This window comes from Engystomops pustulosus, chromosome 4, assembly GCF_040894005.1.
Source record: "Engystomops pustulosus chromosome 4, aEngPut4.maternal, whole genome shotgun sequence".
Lineage (NCBI taxonomy): Eukaryota > Metazoa > Chordata > Amphibia > Anura > Leptodactylidae > Engystomops > Engystomops pustulosus.
The window spans coordinates 171,469,680-171,488,103 of record NC_092414.1 but is presented as its reverse complement, the minus strand read 5'-3'; the positions used below and the strand labels follow the sequence as shown (position 1 = coordinate 171,488,103).

Sequence of the window (18,424 nt, the reverse complement as noted above, 5' to 3'; positions counted from 1 at the left end):
TTAGCAAAATGTTGTAATCTGATTTTAGAAGGAAGGAGGTAATGGATAACAAATATAAGAACATAACCACAGTCACAGTGCCTGGATCTCTGAGTAAGTGCCCCTCGTTTATCATACCTTATTTTGATGGCAGAAATACGTGTTGTTGCCAGAATTGCTCTGTAAGTCTAAGTTCACACTGCCATTCAAACCTAAATTTATTACCTCTTTAGTAGTAAAAATCGGATGTTCTACGTATTAATTAAAACTCCCATAGACATCACTGTACATTTTATGTCATCCGTTATATTTCTTATATATAAAAATCCGTCATGTGCATTAATGTTGAACATTTTGTTGCAATAACATGCTACATTCTGCCATTATTAGCTACAAAGTTGCAATCTTCAAGTCATGTGAACAAAGTCTCTGGTCTTGGTTCTGCCTAATATTAAACTTCATTGCACTCTGCATTGTGTTTGTAGAGTGCACTGGGTTTTCCTGCAGTCCTATGTAAATTCCTACACTATGTATATGAGGAATGTAGGCCAAATGCTGCAAACCAAATTGGTGCTAATTGTTCCACCACTTTGTTGTATGAGAGTGACATGTGGTGTGGATGGGCTGCCCATAGCCTCGCCTCCAGGGCTTCACGTATAATGGAGCTGGAGTGTTTTCTCAGTTGCTGGATGTGTGAGGAGGAATCTCTGCTGGTGCCTCCTCCTTGCTGGGCCGGTGTAACTGGAGTAGGGCTGGGGGTGGGCCGGGAAGGAAGGGGGAGCTGTGCAGCCATTGGTTGGAAATAGTCATGATTGATGGCGGTTCTGTTGTGGAGGGGAGAGGGAGGGAAATGTGCAGGAGGGGGGGAGAGTGTGTGTAATCCCTCATTGCAGTGCTGCTGGCTCTAGCGCTTTGCACAAACTGATGTCTGCTGGAGTGTGATATATTCTCTCTTTTTCTCTTTTTTTTGACTGTTCGTCCAGGGCGAGGGTGGTGGTTAAAGCCCGAGCTGGATGGATGGGTATGGGGAGAGGGGCAGGACCCAAAGCCCTGGGACTCTTCAAAATCCTCACCGTCTTCTTGTGCACATTCCACACAGGTAAGGAAATCCCTGGCTGTCTTATGTTTTGTGAAAAGTCTTAATAGAAGGATGTCCTCTCCCTGAGAGGGGCCCCTGGATAGGAACCACATGTGTGCAGTCCCGTATAATCATGTGCATTATAAAAAGTTATAACTTGTTTGTAAGTTGTAATATATAATCTATACATATACACTGTACATTCTCATGCATTTGCTTTGTATCACAGTTTTGGACCTCCATTGCTGCGATTAGGAAACTGCTTGACTTATTTGTGGTGTCTTGCTGTTTATTACTTTTCAAGGTAGATCCTCAGGACCTATAGAATAAGAATCGGGATAGGCATCTGTTTCCAATGAATCTTAGTGTTTTGCTGGGTTGATCCTTGCCTGCAAATTCCTGCCAACCTTGTTTTTGTTGGGGGGGGGAGGGCAGACTCCACACTGGGGGTTTTGTTCCTTGCAAAGGCTCGAGTTTCTGCAGACTTAAGGTTTTTATTCACCTGGAAGTGAAATCCTTAAATAATTGTCTGATTTGGAATTGTCTGTGTATAAAGTATCCATCAAGGGTTTCTTCTTACCTGTCTTCTCTGCATTGTGTATACTGAAGTTGTATTCTGGCCCTTTAAGAAAAGTTTGGCTTCTCATTGAGATGTTACTACTTTTTGTTGCTATGGGAAATTAGACAATTTATTGTGCATTATTTAATTTATAGTCTGGCATTATGTCTGTAATTAGATATGATTTGGAAGGATGATAAAAAACAAAAATACAGTTTGTTTTTGGAAAAGTAGGTTGCTTGGATCAAGACATCAGTCTTGTTGTACTGCAGGCAGATGTAACAGTTTTCATTCAGGATTCTAAGAAAGCCGTGTGATGACGGTTTAAGAGACACGTTCACATGTGCCAATTACCTATTGAAGTAAAATAGTTTCGTAAACATGATGCAAACACAATCTTACTTCAAAAGGTGATCACAGGAGGAGTCCGTGTATTGCGTTTGGAAACGCAACGCAAATGTCAAATGATCCAGCTTTCCCAGGAATGGGAAAAATGGATAAATAAGAAACGCAAGTTTTATCTATAGATAATGAAATGTTCTCTGGACTGATTTGCTGTGAGTCTTTGACCCTGACAGCCAAGTAGATGAGGATGATCCAGTAATTGATTGAAGTGCTTTGTAGAGGTAGGTGCACACCTCAGGCCTGGCCGCCGTCATTAGCTCTAGGTGAAGATCTTGCTATTCAGAAGATTTGTCAGATAGATTGATGAATCTCCTTTGTGCTGTAGGGATGTTCATGTTAAATATTTTGGGGGGTAGGGGGCTAAGGGTTAACTACCCCCTCCTCCTGCTATAGCAGTGTCTCTTGTGTCCACAGATGAAGCGCAGATGTGAAAATATTTTCTTTGCCTGCCATGTGTCTCCAAGCTGCTCACTTTCTGCTTTTTGTACTTTTGTTAGTTTTTTGTCTTATTTTGTAAATAGATTCTTGATCGCATTTGACTGTTTGTTTCAGTGCACTGGCGTTATGTACACAGATTGCAAGCTCTTGGGAACAGACAGCGTTAAGCGATTTGAGTGCAGCTTGCCGTGAAATTTTAGACATTACCCATAAATCCCACTCTGTCAGATCCTTATCTGCTCCTCGTGCAATAAAGTTAAAAGAACAACTTGATTTTTTGGACGTGGTTATAGCAGGGCAATAAAATGTTAACACCTGAAGCTTTGTGGACTATGTTTACACATCGAAATTTCCATTACTGCTTGTTTATTCCATTACTATAATCCTGGGGTGGGGGATGTGCCATAGAAAGGTATAATGTGACCTTCCAGCTCTCAGCAATCTGTTTTTAAATCACTGTTAGGCCAGGTTTCAGAACTGGAGATTAGGGTGTTAAGTAAATTTACATAGCAAGGACAGATCAATCAGGTCTGGGTTATCTGTCAGTATTACTAATGCAGGTATTGCTTTGGAGGTCACAGCCTGCCTCTGCATTAGTCCGTTCCCTATGAATGGATTTATTTATAGGTCTTATGACAACCCCACAACTACAACTCCCATCATGACAGTTCTGTAGCAATAGACCAGCATGATATTCACCCCAGACTGCATGTTAATGCCAACAGCTTGGGTGGGGAGGGGGTGAGGAATTTATTGTGGTCAGCAGGCTGCAGCCCCTTCTTTCAACAATCGGCCGCATTTAGTGAGAGGGATAATTGGTGGAGGCCCCTTGAGTCCCAGCACCTGTGTACACGCCACGCTGAACCCAAACTCCATTCGCTTTCCTGTGTGAACACATGGGGTTGTGTATACACCTGGTCAAATAATTGGTCCTATTAACAGGCAATTATTTCAGTGAATTGTAAGTGCGCTGTTGCCCTTAGCTGCACAGATGGTGTGCTTCATTACACCCTGACCGCCGCTGGGGGTAGGGACTAGTGACATCATACAATGTATGTGTGAGCTCATGCTTCATTAAGGTTGTATTAAATGTATAGGAGTTTCTGTAATGTGCAGGTATTATCCTTTTATACTTTTATTATTACATGACACATTACTTCTAATCACTGTATCCTGATGAAGTCTCTTCAGAGTTGGGACCCCCTCCCCCATCCCTTCAGGCTATTCATCCTGATCAGAAGCTCTTTGTCCCACCTTTTGCAGGATGATTTAGTTGGATGTCACTCGCACATATTGAGATGAAGAACTTTTTACAGGAAACTAACTAACTCTCGCTTCAGAAAAAATCTTATTGGTTTTTCAAGACTCTTCCATATGGGTCTCCAATTTCCTTATGTCAGACACGTGTTTCATGCGAAAAGGAATCTAAGGAAACCAGATTAAATCCATACAGGCCGTATGTATGTTTTCCTTAGTTGCACTACAGTCTATGATTCCAGTTCTGCACCTAAACTGGTTTTTACTCTCACATAGACACAGAGGGGGAGATTTATCAAAAGCAGAACTTTTCTAGAAACTTAATACACGGAAACAATATTTGTATCTATGTGCCACCCACTGATTCAATGGATAGCACATGGACAAATGCATCTCAGTGGGTTTGCACACACGGCTTAGGTTTCCGTGGCCCTGTGTTTGAGCCGACTGCTGAGATGCAAAAGTCCTAAGAGCAGGTCTTAATTCCTTCCCTAGTATATGGCTTGTCAGGCTTTTCTACTGTCACTGGTGCGTGAGGGGACACTGGTCCGTTGTTAACTGTGGTCCGCAATCCAAATGGAGTAACCAAATATGGCGTTCAGTTATTTCTAATTCTAATTGCCATTCACACTTTATATATAAGGGGTACATATCCCTCTTATAATCGGTGAAGGTTTCATTAGTTGGGACATCCATCAATCATACTAGGGATGGGTGATAAGTCATAAATTTGGCACAGCCCCTTTAAGTAGCTACTTACCACTGTCCTGTTGTACTTTATAGCCATAACTGCAGGTTTGTATGTCTGAAAACTCTATTGCAGTTATATCATGGGTACAAAGGTGAAATACTATTGCTAGTTATTATTCCATGTGGTTACATTGAGTCCATGTAGTAGATTCCTCATAATCGTGGAGTAGAAACCAGCGAGCTGTGTGTGAAGTCCAATTATCTTTTGGCTGTGCGGAATATGGTGACAGCTTTGGGAAGTATGTCTCTTATCTCTAGATAAGTGTGTCATGCTGGATTTGTACAAGCCTTACTCAAGGCCTGCATGATGATTTACAAGGTGAGAAGAACGAGCTGTTAAAAGGCCGGTTTCTCTCTTATAACTCTTCAGATTCCACTTTTGCTGCTGTTTTAGCCTTGTAATACAGTAACGGCCTCTAGTGTACGTGTGTTACGCCCCAGCTGTGTACGGCACAGCAATTGGTGATGATGACCCCCTTGTACATGATGATGATGATAATGCTTAGTTGCTGTTTTGATTTTATGTTTCCCTTGCAAAAGATTCTGGGACAGGATATGGGTAAGATGATCCTGCTCACAATAGAGCTGTTAGGCTTGCAGAAGCTCGGGCTCCGGTTACTTGGATAGAGCGCTGTTTTGCAAGAGAGATATTTTTCAGCTACTGTCACACAAAGCGTATTTACAGTGATGTCAACCGGATCCATTCCATGTGGTTACTTCTCAGTCGTTCATCTATTTCTTGAGATATTTTGGGAGCATCCAAAATAAGACTTCTCCCTATGTTTATTATTAACGGTATACCTCCCAAAAACTATCCCCATAAGACCAGCTTCATCCATGCCGAGGAGCATTATATAAGCTTTCTTTTCCCACTATTAGGAGACCAGTACATTATAGTGGGGAGGAGGGTAGGGGAGCTGGTGCCAATTTTCAACTTTATAATATCCTTTTTCGAAGCTGTGATGGTAATTTTTAAGTTCTTCTGTACCCCTTCATAGGTTATCTGTAGGAGTTGTAGTTTCACAACATCTGATGGTTGCTGACCTGTGCATTAGAGAGACCACCCTTTTGCAATTCCTGAAGAGGTTAGGATCTGTGTAGTTGGATTTGGTTAAACAGTACAGATTTTATAACCTTCAGGGTCTAGGATGGATCTTGGTCTACATGAAGTTTTTATGTTCGCCCAATGTTCCCTTTGGCATTTTGGTATTTAGATTGATGATTTCTGTAGACTTCTGTGCTATATATTAATAATTAATAATAGTAAAATAATAGGATTGGTAGAGGCAGCACAGGGGGCTATATATATATTGAGTTTTTAAAGTTTTACTTTACTTTTAAAGTTCATATATCAATTCTAGATTTGCTGTAAATCACAAGATTATGTGATTTCCAACAATTCCAATCATTAAAATTTTTATGAGAAAAATTAACTATTTTCCTTGGCCCTTTACTGTTTTTGAACATGGATGTGATCATCCAGATGTTTAATCCCCAAATCCATGAATAGGGGCATAGAACAAGCCCTGCTCCCAATGTTATTTGCCATGTATTAATTGAGCTTCAACCTACAGGTCTCCAAAGGTTTCCTGTTGTGAAGGCTGTGAATAAAAGAGGCTCTGTATCTTTAAGAGTGCACAGCTTTTTTTTCCTCTTCCCCACCCATCCCCCTTCTGTGTAACTGAAACCTGATCTAATCCCTTTGCACATGGGGTAATTTATTGGCCTGTTGGGCTTTTCTTGATGGCAAATTGCATTGTCTTTCTTCTTGAGTTGGAGCTTTAGTGAAGCTGCCACATTCCACAGGCTCTATTCTCAGCTGATCTTTCACACCCCTCTGAGTACAGTCAAATACGGTTTATTGGGCGGCTTTGTTATGCAAACAAGACAATAATAATCAGACCATTATTCCGCAAGATTGCTTGATTAGCAGTTCAAAGGAGGTCACTGGAAGGACCCCTCGGCTCGCAAACAAGTTCTCCCAACTCATGCCTGTCTAGAGATCTGTAACTTTATTATACTTGGAGTAATGTAGTACTTCCTATGATAAGATTCATATATTGCTTCACACTAGCAAAGATATAAAAAAAGAAATAGTTCAATGTCCATAGGGTCATTCCTTGTATTCACAGCCAAATTCTGGATTACCAATAAACAATTGTGTAGAAAAGTGATTGTTAGGGCATTGAATTGCAAATCCTTTCATTAGGATGGTGATCATTGAGGCTGCAGATCAGCTAAGCACTTTTTGGAGTGGGGGAGGTAATGCTTTGTTCACAGAACTTCCACTAACTAAGGCTTTAGTCTTCATTTAGTTCTAATTACATAGGCAGGAGCACCATGGCGACTTGGCACATAGGATGGCGCTCAATATTATGCCAAAATAAAAATTGTGGACGTGGAATTACAAGTAATAAAAATATATTGCATTTCCTGATTAATCTGTTTTGGTAAATATTTGTATTCCCCATATTTCCTGGAGTTTGTCCTGTACGTATTGACAAGAGGGTGTGCCCTTCTGCAGTCCAATCAATGCTGATATCACCGGGACACGGCCTAGTTGTCAATTTATTCATTAGCTGCGGGTTACCCAATAGTACTGCATACACCGCATAATTTAGACTAGACTAGAATCTAAATGTGTTGTTGTACATGTGACTAATGCAATTAAAGTTGCTTATTCCTTTATTGGATTCGTCAGATGAAAGATCTTGGCTGGACTTTTTGGATATTATAACCTGCTGCTCCAAGCCAACAAGCATCGCATAATAAAGTTGTATGTTTGTTATTTTATAGCTGCTCGGTCTCACTTGATCAGGTTGCTAAATTATTAAAGAGTCCTTGTATCTTCTATTATAGCCCTGGAGTGATCCTGGCCGTGGCAGTGCTGGAAGCTAGCTGGCATGGAGTAAAACACATATTTACAAAAAAATCAGATTATGCGTTTATTTGCTCCAGGGTGAACAGAAACCATAGCAGTAGAATTCTGCAAGTAAAAAAAAGCTGTATTTTATGTGGAAATTGCCAGTTTTTAAAAAAATTTCTTTACAAACAAAGTCATATTCTTTACTGTTTTTATTTCATTTTTATTCAATGTTTCTTTTCTCTTACCGAAATAAATATGCAAGGTTGACCAATTTTGGAGAAGGGGCTGTGGAGCTAATTCACCTTTTTAAATTGTATTGCCATAAGGTGAGCTCAGCTTTAATTTTATAAAGATCTGCGGGAATATGAAAGCTGAGCTCTGATTGGTTGACAGGGGTAACTAGAACAGTTCTGCTCTAAGAGACTTATGATAAATCTCCCCCTTTGACTATGTCTTTTTTGACTCAATGGGGGAAATTTATAAAGCATTCTACGCTAGTTTTCTGAGGGCAAAGGCGTGTATCAAACCCAATTACCAAAACCGGCATAGACTGCTGGGCGTCCATATTTAGCAGGCCCTCTTATACATTGATATGAATGCAGCCTAGGATATTTGAGAAGGTCACCGATGAAAAACAATGTTATACTCAATTGGTTTTTTTTAAAGGGGAACCCAGTTTATGAGGCCATTAAACATGGCTGTTCTTCCTTCAGTCCCTCTTGCTTGTTAAAGTGAATAGGAGAAGCTTTGAATAAGTCTTTTTAGTCTTCATTTCGATCAGCTAATTTTTCAATCTTCTGGTTGCTCTGTTGAAAGATCTGGCAGTTATAAGCCAAGATATGTTGGCACTTTGTCGTCTTCTTTTTTTTCCCCCCTCTGTGTCAAAACCAAGTAAATAAAGTTCTAAGGGTATGGATGCCAACAATACCAACAACCCCTGCCAGGCATGAGTCACACAGAAAGGTTTTGTGATCTCTCCAGGTTTTAAACAACCGTGCCATTGAGCGAATGTCTCCTGCTGAACTCGGCCTCTGGTATATGGTGGCTCGCTAGGTTTGAGTCCTGCTCTTTGTGTTGGTTTATTCTAAGGTATACATCACCTAATTTTAGGCAAGGCAATGTGCACACCTCCCTCTTTTTTTTAATATGTCTAATCGAGACACAACACTGAAAGCTAAACTAGTCAAAGTTATAATAATATTGATGGAAATCCAATAACTTACTACTTTGTGATGAAGTCAAGGTCATTCAGGGTATTTGGGTAATTCATCATATGAATTTTGTAAAGAAAATGATAAAGAAATACACATATAGAAGAGTGATAGTACTATAGCAAGTTTTTACAATAAATCTAGAAGTTTTAGTATTTTAGGTTCTTTTTTTAATATAGTTTTTACCTAAACTGTAATTGTTTACAAGATATTGATATATTGAAGACTTTCTTTCAGAGACCTCCCTTTCAGAGCATCCAGAGATCCTTTGTAATTGTTAAAATGATTACCGGTAACTTTTTCTTACTTTATTCACAAATAAACAATAAAAGATGGCCCAACAGCAATGCACGATTCCCACTCTTGTGCTTCCTCCGACACTATTCCGATTCTCCGATTCTATTTTTTTACTTTTTTAATGTGCATAATTAAGAATTAGATTTATGAATAAGCTTTATGGAGTAAAGTTTAGTGGGATATTAATGATTATAAGAAATTTTATTTATGAAATCATTTCATTATTAATGGCAAAGGCAGGAGTTGGGGAGACGCTGGCACGGGGTTGTTGTAGATGGCTGACGCCGCTTCTACAGCTACTGAGTTCAACCTTGATTTATTACTGAATTTCTATACACTGTTGACTGTATGACTTCCCAGTGTTTGCTTGCTGGGTGAGGTGGAGAGATGCCAGGGACTGACTGTATATCATGCAGTACAAACTGTGTGTATATGGCAAGGTTCACATGAGTGTATTACAGCTTAATGTCCCTGGCCGACCGATGGTCTATTGACCCAAACTACCGGTGTCGCTGATAAATCCCTGCCCAGCACTGCTAAGAGTTGTAGTTCATCATAGCACACTGCCTCCACGCCTCAACAAGCTTGGTTGACTGAATATCCTATCACTTATTTGGTTGTTTGTGTGGTTTATTTTTTTGGCAAGAACATAGCTATTCATTCACTAGCTGCAAGACACGTAGACACGTCACTGCAGTGTTCAGACGTAGGCTTTTAATGCCTGCAGCCAATATGTGCTCTTGAATACTGTGGATGTTTGGGAAGGGAGGTGGGAGGAAATGAGACTCTAACAGCCTCACCTGGGAACACAGCTGTCCTGCAGCGCCCCAGGGTTGTATTTCATAGCTCAGCCCAAGCACAAGTTAATACACTGTACACAAAGCATTTTTTGCTTAAGTTTTTAGTAGGCCAAGTGGAGATTCTGAATTTACAGTATATGGTTTTGCAGCAATTACCTAATGAAGGTTGTCTATGTCTCCTTATTTCCCCTAAGCACTCCTACATTACCTACACAGTATTGGATGTGTAAAATCCGCAGCAGAAAACATTGGCCCAGATTTAGTTTTGTTTGCACCCGAAAAAGTGTCTTTGGAGCTTGGGCGTGTATATATGAAGAGCTTATGGCACTTTTGTGTTGCGGTTGAACAGCGCAAGACGTCGTAGTGCTTAGTCAGAGTTTGCGCCACATTTATTGATGCAATTCGTCGCAATTGTGTTTCAACTGCATGAAGCAAAGTGCACTATAAAAAAAAAAAAAGGTGCAACTGTGTGCACATCCTGAAAACAGTCTAGATTTACTAAGAGCATGCGCCACTATTGGATTATCGGACGCAACCAGCACACGAGTGAGGCAAACTGCACAAAGGCAGATTGCACCAGTTTTCATATATTTGTGCCAATATCTTCATCCATTGGTTTTGAAGGTACTGCGGATGCGGTGTGCAATATTGCAGCCTGACATTGACGTGAGCTAAGCTTTTAATATCTGCTTCATATTCACAGTAGATCTCTCCATTCTCTGTAGAAACCAGAGTTGTAGAGTCGTAGAGTAAAATCTGCAGTGGATCCTCATGTCGATTCACTACAGATTTCCTTTTGGATTTGAATGTACATCAGGTGCAGACTCTCTACACTTCTCAGAGTGTTTAAAACATCCACCAAATGGGACATGTGTACTGCCATTATGGCAAACTCCATAATTTGGCAGAAGCCTAGTTTAGAAGTTATCAAATTCCTGCAAATGCCTATAGAAAACATCTTAATTTTCTTTATTTTATGGCTACTTGCACACAACATCGGCAATTATACTGGACACAGGACTGTACACCCTTGTTTGTATTTTGTGTGCCATTGCGGGTGAGCCGATGACTGTAGAAAATGAACGACCAGGACACAAAAACAAGAGATGTTTGACACGTGCACGGGACTGTGAAATCCAGGAGCCCATAGAAGCAAATGAGAACGTGCGATAGCTGTAGAATACATCGCCATTCCTTCATTGTGTGTAGGCAGCCTTAGGGATAGGGATCCATGGTTATGGTTATCCAGTTCAAGATGGACGCGTGGAGCAATCTTTCTAACCTTTTCCAATAGAAACTTGTTCGCACAATTCAGATTTAGCATACAAACTGGGACTGTAAGTCATATACTTGTAGGAATTTTTAGTTAATATTTCTTCTGTGGTTAGGCTTGGTCATGGGGAGGAAGGTCCTGCAGAAAATTGGAGTGAATTTCAGGTCGACCAGAGCTGGTTAGTTTTGAAATGTCTTCCAGGCTTTTCATCCAGTTATATATTGCAGAAATCCCAAGAGCACCGGCTCTTTTTTCCCCCCTCCTCGTCCTTTTCACAAGTATGTATCTCATAAACATCTGTATCTCATAAACATCAAATAAATTGTGGTTGCTGTGTGGGTGTGGGGACTGGTGTCAGGATTAGTGAAGCACTTCCAGCTTGTGCTGTGTTTTACTGCCTTCTATGTGATAGCCGCTCACTTGTACTTTGTTTCAGTCCAGTATAAATCACTTTGCTTCTCTGTAGAAAGCACATGAAGATGTTTGATAATGCTACAAGATTGCACATGATGTGACATTTACTTTCAGGACCATGGGGGGGGGGGGTTGGATCTGGTGAAGAACTTGTAAATATTAATATGTAATGGACTTTAATAAACAGTTGAGGTAGACTTTTCCCAAGTGTCGAGAGACTGTCCAAACATCTAGGAACGAGTGACGTCAAGGAAATATGAGGCACCTTGTACCTCATCTAAGGGCTATGGCGCTTCTGTTGCGTGCCTGAGTAGTGTTTACTAGTGACTTCTTGGGCTTTCGTGTAAGTGTGCTTATGTAAGGCATGGTATTTGGTTCTGGCATACCTACTCCAGAGATCTACACCTTCAACACAGATTTGTTAGACTATGTTACCAGTGATAAAATAATGACGTCACTCACCATTTACCCCTTTTTTTTCAGCTTTCAGCTCATCCTGTAGAATTATGAAGTGCAACTCTGAGTTCTGGTCAACGGCCTCAAACTCCCACCATAACACAGGAGCGGAGGATTCGGTGGAAGTTTGCACAGCATTGCGAACCTATGCTCATTGCACGCGACGAACTGCCCGCTTCTGTAGAGGAGATTTGGCTTACCATTCAGCTGTACATGGCATTGATGATCTCATGAGCCAACACAACTGCTCCAAAGAAGGTCCCACTTCCCAGCCACGTGTTCGCACCCCACCACCATGGGACAGCCAGGAAAGGTCTGACAGCCCTGAGATATGTCATTATGAAAAGAATTTTCACCGACACTCAGCAACTCCTAATTACACCCATTGTGGTCTATTTGGGGATCCACATCTAAGGACGTTTACGGACACTTTCCAGACCTGCAAAATACAAGGCGCATGGCCTCTTATAGACAATAATTACTTGAATGTACAAGTCACCAACACCCCAGTACACCCAGGATCAACTGCAACAGCTACCAGCAAGGTAAATAAAGTATACATAATAGCAATATTAATAGATGAGACTTAATGTGACCCTGAATTCAGGATCCTAAAAACTTTATCTTTACCTACAAGGTACAATTACTTGCTCCTTCTTAAAGCTGCTTTGTTAGAACAGAGCCATGAACTGGAACTATAGTATTTACAGAGAGTCTTAATCTGTGAGACACAGACCTTTCTTCCTTATTGGTCCAGGTTTCTGTTCCGCTACAGCCTGTAGCAATGATGATGAGACAGAGGGTAGGTCTTAGACTACCCAAGACTCCCCGTTGACACTATAACGATTGTCACCGAACGCAGCTCTCCTTAGTGGAACTGAACAGAAGCGCTACCTAGACAAAACCTTTCTTATGATACTTGAAAATTTTGGTTTGAATGCAGTTATTACTCCCTTATTGTCAGTGGCGTAACTAGAAGCTGATGGGCCCCCGACTATAATCCATGGTTTATAGTAATGGTCTTCTCATATGGGAAAGTAACACCATAAGGGCCCCCAAACCTCTTGGGCCCGGGTGCGACCGCAACCTCTGCACCAACTTAAGTTACGCCCCTGCTTATTGTTCAATTTACAAGGTTAGATGTGTGGAACAAAAGCAAAAATCTTAAGTATGAGATTGATGTAGTTGATGGCCACTACTGTGTACAGCATGTTACTCCGTCAGAGGAGGTTGTGCTTTATAACCGATGCGTACATAAGATTTTTATCTCTCTTCTGTCTATCCTCATTTTAAAAGTTAAAATTAAAACACACGGTCTTTTCCAGCTGTTTTCCATTCTATGAGATAAAAAAGTACCACACAGTTATGACTTTTGCTTATCTTAGGTTATCACTGTAGCTCCCATTGATCATGACAATGGAGTTCCTGCATCACAGTTGTGCATGTGCTTTACTGCCCCATGTAATCTGTATGGAAGTGCCTAAAATATTCAAAGCTCAGTTGATAATTTGGTAATGTGGGACAAACCCCTTGAACCATATTGTAAATGAAAATTGGTGGCAGCCAGTTAAATAGGCCGTTTGCTATACACAGTCTTCAATCATCTCACCATGGTGTGGTCTGCAGCCAGCTTTATTTAACTTTATTTAGTATTTGAAAATGGGTTTGATTCATTAAAAAAAAAATAGAAATTGGAAAGTTGAGCTGTATAGAAGACAAATTAGGACCCATCCTTCTTAGGTTACAGTAAAGTATTTAGACATTGGACCTAGTAGTTGTCACTTTTTCTACACCTTGATACTACAGTTTGAGTCTTGTCCTCATTATTCAAGATCTTGTGAAACTAGTTAGACCTAAGAATTACACATGTGTCCCGATAGCTAGGAGCATGTGGTTGCATGTAGGAAAATGCAGATTGTAATAAATCATTGTAGCTTTTATATCTACGTTCATTGAGTTTGACAATTTTTCTGGATGCAGATTGATTTCCCCAGTCCTCCAACAGTCTGTCTAGAAGACCTTACTGCTGTAGATGAGAGAACCCCGCACCCTGACAATGACATTTTCTGTAAAATTCCATTCTAATGGATTAATTTATTTTCTTTTCTGTTTCTTTAGATTACAATAATCTTCAAGAACTTCCAGGAGTGTGTGGACCAGAAGGTTTACCAGGCTGAAATGGATGAATTACCAGCTGCCTTTGTTGATGGTTCTAAAAATGGTGGAGACAAAAGTGGAGCAAACAGTTTGAAAATCATAGAAAAAGTGGCCGGCCAACACATAGAAATACAAGCCAAATATATTGGCACCACAATAGTGGTGCGGCAAGTTGGTCGTTACCTGACCTTTGCAGTACGCATGCCTGAGGAGGTGGTAAATGCTGTGGAGGACAAAGAAAATCAAGGACTTTATCTGTGTCTCCAGGGTTGTCCCCAGAACCAGCAAATTGACTTTCGAACCTTCCACTCCCAGACTTCAGAAACTGGCTCTAGGAGACATGGGACTGGGTCCAGTGTGTCCTCCTTTACCCCTCAAATGGCAGGAGCCAAATGCAAAGAAAAGCTGCCAGTTGAGGACCTCTACTTTCAGTCCTGTGTGTTTGACCTCCTCACAACAGGAGATGTGAATTTCACTCTAGCTGCTTATTATGCCTTTGAGGATGTGAAGTCATTACACTCCAACAAGGACAAACTCCATTTGTATGAAAGGAAGATGGACATTGGGTCTGGAAGTGCAACTCCTAAGTCGGGCCTGGGAATGACCATGTTTCTTGTAGTTTTTGTGTATTTGTTTCAGTGTTGCACAGTGTTGCCGTAAAGTTATGTTTACTGTGTAAATCTAACTCTAATAAGATGTAGTAAGGCAGTTTCAAGAGGTTCAGGCTCAGTTACCCAGAATCCATTTGTTTATGTGGAAGCACAATGTGTGAATCTGATGTGTCATCTAATTTATTTCATCATGTACCACAGTCACCGAAACTGAGCTTTTGAAATTGGCAATGTTTCAACGGGTTAGGCCTCGTGAAGCTAACATCCTTGATCCAAAAATATATGAAGAATGCAAAGGTCACAGTGGAGATGTGTCTTTCAAAAAGGAAGGTGTCTCGCATTGCTGTAGGACAGGTGTTTAAATTTTTAGGATATGGATTTAGAGCTGACTTGAGACCTCTGTAACCTCTTATTTTTGTTTTTTGTGCATCTCTTTGATGCACGATAATTACAGAGCACGAGTATAGACTGTCCATCAAATCTGCCTTGTGAAGCTTATGTAAACCATACCTCATCTATAGACATCCCAGAGAGAAGACGGCTTCCTCTGTTCGACCTAGTACTGCGGATCTCATGGTGGCTGTGAAATGTTAGTACTTTGTGAACGTGGCTTTTGTGATTCATAATAAGCTGTAACTGCATGATCAACTTTCTTGGTGCTCACTGGTATCCGATGGTCTATATACAACGTGGACATGTAGCAATAAGCTTTTCCATCTCCACTATGCATATGTAGCTGTGCTACATATTACAAAACCTGGCTTGAAACACATTGGTACCAGGGAGAAGTTTATGTAGGCAATGAAAAAAAAAATGTAAAAAAAAAAAAGCCTTGGAAACCATGATCTTTGTGGACCTGCGTTACTATGTTACCTTTTACTGTTTTGAGGTAGCACTTTTATGAGTGTGTTGGTCAAGGTACATGTTGCTTCCCTTTAGCTACAGATGCATCCAGATAAGAGCTGGTAGAAACTCCATGACTGCTAATTCAGAGAGCCTCTGGGCTGGAAATCGGAGCGCTTAGATCACGGTGATGCCACAACTCATGGCAGGTGAAGCAGCAGCTTGTTGTATTGTGGCTATAAATTCTAGTGGGGGGGAGGTAAAAGAGCCTGGTCTTTAGACCAGTGATCATAGTACAGGCTGTTTACTGGTATGACACTGATTACTGGGGCGGATGTATAGTGTAAATATTAACCTCTAGGAGTCCAATGTAAAGCAAAAAAATGCAACTTGTGTTGGAAATAATTTATCTCGTCTGTAATATGTGCTTTTTGTTTTTATATTGGTGTCACTGTAAATAGGAGATATGTATTGTATTCCAGTGTAATAGATGTGATTAACTACTTTTCATGCCATGAAATTGAATTCTGACCTCCTCTTATTGTGCTGCAGACAGCTAAGGCACACATGAATCATTTTATAGATTTTGTTTTCAGATGATACAGTAACTTTCTCAGCGGAGGTAGCCCTTTTGTGGCCCTATTTGCATTTAGCTACTCAATTTACATCGGAACAAAAACCGGCTTTACTCCCTGTTGCTTGTCCAAAACTAGTCCTCTAGTTCAACCACCCCAATGCAAATGGACATTTGGCCTGGTGTGTATTCGTTTTGAAAGGGTCTTCTATTCCCTGTAAAAATAGCCTGAACTTTCTTTCCCTTACCTCTACTGGCGCATGGTGGTTAGTTGGAAGACCTCATATGGTCATCTATTGTATTTGGTCAACTTATGCGAAGGCAACGAAGAGCCGTTGTTGGAAACTTTCTAAGAACTCTGCAATTGTTAACAATGCAAGCAGTGGATTCCTCAAAATGGTTGCCTCTGCTGATTTACTAGAATTGTGTTTCTTCAGCATAATAGTAGTTTTTAATATGGGTTAATGGTACCTACCCCCTCTTCTGTCCTGACTTTTCATTCTCGCAAATTGGCCTTGATCAATGAATATGGAAACATCTTGATCCTCCTGCCTGCATAGTGAACATGCATGGAGATATTTGGTGGTTGTAGTTTCATAGCAGCTGGCAAGCTATTGTTTACACCCCACTGCTATAAACCTATAATGGACATCTATGATGCTCCAAATATACCTCCCATGATTTTTTAGTGTCGCCTTGCGTTCCAGTGGAGTTGATCCATCCATATTTATAAAAGTCCAGTCTGTGACCTCATCAGGCACAGTTCTTGTCCTCATTTCCTATCGAGTGCTATTAGTTAGTGCAGCAGCAATCTGTTCCAACAAGCATGTTGTAAGGTGTGTCTGGATGTGCGTATTTTGCTGAATAGTAATTATAGATTACATATAGATTTCTGATGCCTTGCCTGCTTTGCAGTTCAGACCACTGTCATTTTGGGGTTAAAAAAATAGGCCGTCGATTGTACATCAATGTTCAGAAAAAAGAAACTAAGTGAAGCACTTTATTGGCTTATCAAGTTTACTGTCTAAAATTTGCCAAGATCGAACTTATGGATGTAGAAATATCGCACAATGGCAAAAGGGAAAACACAATGAAACATTTGTTCTTGGGTATGACATCAACATTGACTCATGTAGATACTGTAAATTATTTATTGAAAATGCAAGTAAAGGTTTTTAACATTAAATTGGACGTCTTCTCTTTTATTTCTGAAAAATGAAGTGTTTTGGGGGACTTTAAGGTCACATGGTGGACTTCCACTCACTTGGCATCTCTACTATTCACCATCTGCTGTCATAATATATTCTGGACCTTCTGTACCCTACCAACCTCAACCTGATTCTCCAGTTTGATGGGGTATATGAGGCGATCATCATTATTAGTTTCGTAAGTTGATGTGTTACTTTACAATCTTGGGTAAATATACCAATGGTGGTGGTACCCAGAGCCCTCTGTCTGTAGGCACCCAGGCTTTTGTCCCAGCAAAGAGTTCCCCTGACAGCCTAGAATATGCTGCAGGAGCAAGGTGTAGAGAGGGCCGTATTATCTTTGCTGCTTATTCTCAAGATCTCTTGATTCTTCCTGGAGAGATGCTACAATGATAATCCACATTTCTCGTCATCTCAATTTGTTGTACGGGGCAAATCTAAAAAAATCGCTAGCACACTGTAGGTACCCCCACCCAGTATATAGGGAGTCGGTACACTGCAAATCCCCCCCCCCCACACACACTATCCTCCCAGTATATAGGTAGCCCCAGGACAATGCAACCTCCCCCTGCCAGTTTATAGGTAACCCTGCAGCCCTCCAGTATATAGGTAGCCCCAGCACAATTCAACCCCCACCAGCATATAAGTAGCCTCAGCACACTGCAGTCACACACCCCTGTCAGTGCTGACAGCACATTTAAAAAAAAAAAACCTAAGTACTCTGCTACTAGCACTCCCCGCAGCTCCTCTTTTTTCTATTTTCTGCAGTAGCACGACTGCCTCTTGACATCCTAGTAAATTCACAGGCCGAGCACACATAGCCACATCCCACTGCTATAAATCTAGAATGGAAATCTTTGATGCTCCAAATATACCTCCCATGATTCTTTATTGCAGTGGTGGCGAACCTATGGCAGGGGTGCCAGAGGCGGCACTCAGAGCCCTTTTTGTGGGCACCCGGGCCATCTCCCCAGCGCACTAGACAAGACTCAAAGAATCTTCCTGCAGTTCCAAGCAACTTAAAAGATGCTGCTGTCAGTCATATTTTGATACTTACTTCGCTACTTGGGACTGTAGGAAGAGGGAGAATGTAGGAAGGTCGAATTATCTTTGGAGGACCTCCTGCTGGCCCTACGATTCTCTGTGTACGGAGTAAAACTGGAAAGAAGCTAAAATGATGAAAATTTTCCATCTTTCTACTGTGTTGCTGTCCTCAGGAGGCCAGTATGATTGAAAGTTGTTGAACAG

General features: G+C 40.9%; 1 protein-coding gene across 2 annotated transcripts in view; it reads left to right on the top strand.

Annotated features, from left to right (window-relative positions):
- RGMA (repulsive guidance molecule BMP co-receptor a) overlaps positions 1-17,154 on the top strand; it is a 31,141-nt gene extending 13,987 nt beyond the window's left edge. For both annotated transcript variants that reach the window (XM_072148563.1, XM_072148562.1), the window contains exons 2-4: positions 963-1,078; positions 11,811-12,328; positions 13,902-17,154. In XM_072148563.1, the coding sequence (XP_072004664.1) occupies positions 963-1,078; positions 11,811-12,328; positions 13,902-14,600 (1,333 nt within the window). In that variant the 3' untranslated portion in view covers positions 14,601-17,154. The remainder of the gene's footprint in view (positions 1-962; positions 1,079-11,810; positions 12,329-13,901) is intronic.
- Positions 17,155-18,424: the final 1,270 nt, after the last annotated feature.